The sequence below is a fragment of the Terrapene carolina genome, unplaced genomic scaffold (genome assembly GCF_002925995.2).
Source record: "Terrapene carolina triunguis isolate 2854851 unplaced genomic scaffold, T_m_triunguis-2.0 Scaffold28634, whole genome shotgun sequence".
NCBI lineage: Eukaryota > Metazoa > Chordata > Testudines > Emydidae > Terrapene > Terrapene triunguis.
In genome coordinates this window covers 1-5518 of record NW_020692985.1, presented here as the reverse complement: position 1 = coordinate 5518, position 5518 = coordinate 1, and the positions used below count along the sequence as shown (strand labels likewise).

The 5518-nt window shown below is 66.9% G+C and overlaps 1 protein-coding gene across 1 annotated transcript; it reads right to left on the bottom strand.

The window, feature by feature from the left end:
- Nucleotides 1–259: 259 nt before the first annotated feature.
- Nucleotides 260–5504, bottom strand: RASIP1 (Ras interacting protein 1; the record flags this gene model as incomplete). Its single annotated transcript, XM_026662591.2, has 7 exons — nucleotides 5355–5504; nucleotides 3932–4509; nucleotides 3134–3504; nucleotides 1838–2458; nucleotides 1329–1366; nucleotides 651–802; nucleotides 260–375 (listed from the first exon to the last, which is right to left on the bottom strand). Coding segments are annotated over exons 1-7 (2010 nt in total), but the record flags the coding sequence as incomplete, so codon positions are not given.
- Between the last annotated feature and the right edge of the window lie 14 nt (nucleotides 5505–5518).

Here is a 5518-nt window from a genome sequence, read left to right as displayed (position 1 = left end):
CCCCGGGCAGGCAGGACGGGCCCCGATGCCCTAGGGCAGCACTAGGGGGAGCTGGGCTGCAGGGAGCGGTGGACTCACCAGGGGGTGCTCTCCCCGGGCAGGCAGGACAGGCCCCGATGCCCTAGGGCAGCACTAGGGGGCGCTGGGCTGCAGGGAGCGGTGGACTCACCAGGGGGCGCTCTCTCTGGGCAGGCAGGATAGGCCCCGATGCCCTAGGGCAGCACTAGGAGGCGCTGGGCTGCAGGGGGGCTGAACTCACCTTGGTCAAGTAATACACCGACTGCTGGAACGTGGACATGATGACCTCGTCCAGCACCGCCATGGCCTCGTCGCAGGTCTCCAGGTCGCTGGACAGCAAAGCATCATGGGAACTTCCTGGAGAGGAGAAAGGGGGCCGACTGTGGGGCTCTGTGAGCTGCGCTCGCTGCCGAGCTCATCCCATCCCTGTGGGATTCACCCCACCATCCACTACGGGGGAGAGAACCCAGGCGTCCTGGCTCCCAGCCCCCCCTGCTCTAACCACTAGCCCCCACTCCTCTTCCAGAGCCAGGGAGAGAACCCAGGCGTCCTGGCTCCCAGACCCCCCGCTTTAACTACTAGCCCCCACTCCCCTCCCAGAGCTGGGGAGAGAACCCAGGCGTCCTGCTCACCCTCCAGGTCGAGTTCTTTCTCCATGTCCAGCACTTTCTTCTGGACCAGGTTGAGCAGCTCCATGGCGTTGGCCATCCAGAGCATCAGGGGGCGCAAGTCGGCCGCCACCTCTTCGATGCTGAGCGCCCTCACCTGGCCCTTGTCCTGCTGGCTGGAAGGGAGAGAGGGGTGGGAGGAGCGACTGGGGGATCATCGGAGCTGCTGGGACACCTTGCCCCCTCCCCAGGCCCTTTGGGACCCCGGCCAGTTCTTAGCAGCTTCCACTGAGACATACTCAGCTGTGAAGGGGTTAACTGCCCCTCTGGGGTGGGGCACAGGGGCTGGGTATATGGGGACCCCTCGCCTGGTGCTGGGACCTGGCCCCTCTGGGGTGGGGTGCGGGGGCTGGGTATATGGGGACCCCTTGCTCAATGCTGGGATGTGGCCCCTCGGGTGGGGCGGGGGCTGGGTATACGGGGATCCCTCACCTGGCGTTGGGACATGGCCCCTCTTGGGTGGGTGTGGGGGCTGCGTAACTGGGGTCCCCTTGCCCGGCACTAAGATAGAACCCCTCTGGCGTGGGGCTGGAGTCTGAGGACAGAGCACCCCCTACCCTGCCCGCTGCCGCAGAGGGGGACGAGACAGGGAGCCCCCACGCCCAGGGTGGGGTGTGGCCGGGGTCCAGGGGTCTCACTCACTTCTCCGGCTGCCGGTCCCCGACTTCCTTGATCTTCTCCTGGCAGGGAAGAAAGAGCTGATCCGGAACGGGCCTTGGGGCTGCTGTCACATTCCCCCATCCCTGCCCCCCGATACACATGGGGCCCCCACCCCCAGCTCTGCCCCCACCCTGGGATACACAGGGGACCCTGCCCTCAGCCATTCTTCCCTCAGCCTTTCCCCCACTCTGGGAGGGGTCCCTGACCCCCAGGGGCGGATTGGGGTTTTGTGGGGCCCTGGGCCAGACCAAGTGGGGCCCCTCCCCCACCCCTTCTACCTGCCGTCCGTCCCCACCCCCGTGTGCTGCTGCTGGAGACATGGGGTCCCCCACCCGGCACTCCAAGCCCCCACGCCCCTAGTAGGAGCGCTGGGTGGGTGGGCAGAGCGGGTCGGGGCACCCATTTTTCCGGGGCCCCCCAATTGGCCCAGTGGCTAGTCCACCCCTGCTGATCCCCAGCCCCGATCCCCCGTCCCACACCCCTCTCGTTACCCAGACGGCCTCCTTGACCAGCTGGGCCATCCTGGCCACCAGGCGGGGGAAGTGGCTGGGCTCCAGCACGCGGGTGGAGTGCTCCAGGCACAGGCCCAGGAGGAAGGCCGGGGCCAGGTTGAAGGCGGTGGCCCCCTGGAGCCGGACGATCTCCCTCAGCAGCGCCTCCTCCTCCTGGGGCCGGTAGCGCAGCTCGGGCTCCCGGCTCTCCACGTAGGCCTGGAAGGCGTCCTGCCTCTCCTGGAGGGAGCGCCCGCAGGCCTGGCACGAGAAGGCGCCCGCCAGCCCGGGCGAGACCCAGGGCCGGGGCAGCCAGGCCGGCCGGGGCTGGGGGGTCCGGGGGTCTTTGTACATGAAGAGAAAGTGCTGGCCCAGCCCCAGCAGGTCCCCGGGGTGCAGCTCGGCCTCGCGCACCAGGGCCCCCCCGTTGAGGGTGACGGCCGCCCCCCGGAAGGGCCGCACCAGGGCCGGCCCCAGGGCCGGCTCAGCCTCCCGCACGCAGCAGTGGCGGGGCAGGATGTCCGGGGCACAGAGGAAGGTGTCCACGTAGCCCCCTTTGTCGGGCTGGGGGCGGCGCCCGAAGACGTGCCGGCGCCGGGTCATCACGTAGATCACAAAATCCTGGGGGGTGACGGGGGGAAAATGGCGTCAAAACATGGGAGTGCCATCGAAAGCGGGCCTGCCCCGCCCTCTGGGAGGGAATGGGCTCTCCCGCCATGCCACCCCTGCCCTCTGGGGGGGAAAGGACTCTCCCGCCATGCCACCCCTGCCCTCTGGGGGGAATGGGCTCTTCCGCCATGCCACCCCTGCCCTCTGGGGGGGAGGGGAATGGGCTCTCTCCCACTGTGGCACCCCACCACTCTTGGAGGGGGGAGCTCTCCCAGGAATCCCCTCTATGGTAAAATGGGTTCTACCCTTTTTGCCCCACCCCCAGTTTCTGTGAGAAAATGGGCCATCCGGCTATTGCACCCCCATTTTTGTTGGCTAAACTTGTCTCTTCTGGGAAGCCCCCTATTTTCTATGTTAAAATGGGCTCTTCCATTACTGCACCCTCCCGCATATCCTGGAGCGCTCCCACCAACCCTTCCCTCCCCCAAGGACGACCCAGAGGGTGCAAAGCATTATGGGAAAGCTGTGCTCCCAGCATGCTCTCTGCTGGACCATAGTGGGGAGCAAATGGTTCTGGGGGCTGGAGTCAGCACCCCCTACTGACCTCGCACCGCAGCCCAGCACCCCCTGCTGAGCCCCCCGCCCTGCTCCCTGCAGCCCAGCGCCCCACAGAGCCCCCTGCCCTACCTGCTTGTCGCAGCCGAGCAGCAGCAGGAAATAGGGGTGCTGGGTGGGGGGCTGGATCAGGCACTGGGACAGCTGCTCCAGGTTGGCCCCGTCCGCCGAGTCCTCGGCCTCCCCGGACTTGGTGCCCCCGTCCGCCGGCTCTGCCTCCTGGGCCGGGGCCACCTCCCCCTCCTGCTCCTCGCCGGCCGGCCCCACCTCGGCGCCCGCCACGCTCAGCACGGCCTTGCGCTCTCGCCGTTTGCGGGCGCTCAGGTTCATGTCGCTTATGCTGCGGCGCAGGGACAGGTTGTCGGCCCGCTCCTTGGGGGCCGGCCCCCCCGAGGCCGCCCGTGAGCGGCTCTTCTGCAGCCGCCGCGCCTGGGCGTTGATGCCTGGGGGGCGAGAAGGGGGAGCCTCAGAGGGGGCTGACTGGCTCCCCATTCCGGGGCTTTCAGGGATCCCCAGCCCGGCTCCCCGCCCCGGGGGACAACCTGGTGCCTGTAGCTCCGAGGCAGGACATAACTGGGGGGCCCCATGGCTCCGAACTTGGGGACGACGGAGGGTCCCGTGGCTCCTGGCTGCGGGAAGATGGGGGGGCATGTCTCTGAGACGGAAGATGACTGGGGGACCCAGTAGCTTCAGGCTGGGAGATGACCGGGGGTACCATGGCTCCTGGCCTGGGATGACCCAGGGGTCCCATGACTCCCAGCCTGGCATGCCCGGGGGTCCCATGACTCCCAGCCTGGCATGCCCGGGGGTCCCGTGGCTCCCAGCCTGGGACAACCCAGGGGATGGGGGCAGCCCCCACTGCAGCCTCACCCGCTGTCTCGTTATCCTCGGCCTCGCCAACCCTCTCCACCTCGCGCCGACGCCGCACCTCGAAGCGCCGCGACAGGCCGGCCTTGGGCTTCCATACGTCCTGCAGCACCAGGGGCCGCTCGGTGTCGCCCACGGGGCGCAGGTGCTCGGCCTGCCAGGCCCCGCCGGGCCCCTCGAAGCGCCCCACCACGTCGCACAGCACGTAGCCCCCCTCCTCCTCCTCCGGCGCCACCCCGTAGCGCTCCAGCGCCTCCCGCACCAGCTGGCGCGCCGTGGAGCGTGGCGTGGCCAGCACGCTCTTGTAGTTGGCCCCCCGGGAGATGGCTCCCCCAAAGATCTTCAGGATGCCCGGCAGCTGGGGCTGGCTGGACAGCTCCACCAGGTCCTCAGGCACCGGGTCGATGAGATCCGCCAGCTTCTTCTCGCTGCCCCAGCGCCCGCCCCCCACGCCCGCCCCACTGTTGGTGCTGCGGTGGAACAGGTTGGAGAGGCGCTTGTGGCGGCCCGCCTTCGCCTTGCCGGGGGGACGCAGCTCCACCGTCTCGCTGCCCCGGCTGGCGGTGTCCGAGGAGGTGGACCTGGGGAGGGAAGGCGGGAGGCTGGGTTAAATGGGCCCATTGCTCTGAGCGGAGGGGGGAGGCTGGGAGTGTGGGCTGGAGGGGTCTGTGGGGCTGGCCTAGGCGGGCAGGGAGGGGGCGATACTGGGGAGATCGGCCCATGGATTGACTGGGGGGACAGGAAGGAGGCAAGATACTGAGGGTATGTCTACACTACAGGATTAATCCGAATTTAGATAATTCGAATTTGGGAAACAGGTTGTATAAATTCGATTGTGCGCGGCCACACTAAGCACCTTAATTCGGTTTTAAACCACATTAATTCGGTGGTGTGCGGCCACACTACCCCATTAACTTAAACACAGTAATTCGGTGGTGTGCGTCCACACTAACCCTAATTCGAATTAACAAAATCGATTTAGGCTCTACTCCGTTCGTCGAGGTGGAGTACAGAAATCGATTTAAAGGGCCCTTTAATTCGAATTAACTGGCTCTGTAGTGTGGACGGGTGAAGGGTTAATTCGGATTAAGGCAGCTAAATCCGAATTAAAGTCCTAGTGTAGACCAGGCCTGAGATAGATGGGCCAGTGGGTGTGATTGGGGGACAGGGAGAGGGAGGGATACTGGGGTAGATGAGCCCATAGGTCTGGTCTGGGGGCAGGATACCAGGGTAGTTGGGCCTGTGGGGCTGCTTCAGGGGGTGGGAAGGGCCTGGATACCGGGGTAGATGGGCCCGTGGGGCTGATCCAGGAGGCCAGATACCAGGGTAGCAGGGCTGTGGGGCGGTCCGGGGGGCAGGAGGGATGGGGGCCGTTCCAGGAGGCAGGAGGGGCTCTTCCAGGGGACAGGAGGGAGGGGGCCGGTACCTGACGGAGCCCACACTGGGCCAGCGGCGGCTCATCTTGACGAAGTGTTTCTTGGGCGAGTTGATCCAGAGGCCGACGGGGAAGTGGAGTTTCCCGAAGCGGGGACTGCCCTCCTTCCGCTCCTCCGAGAACATGGTGCCGGGGGCGCCGGGCACCTGGGGGGA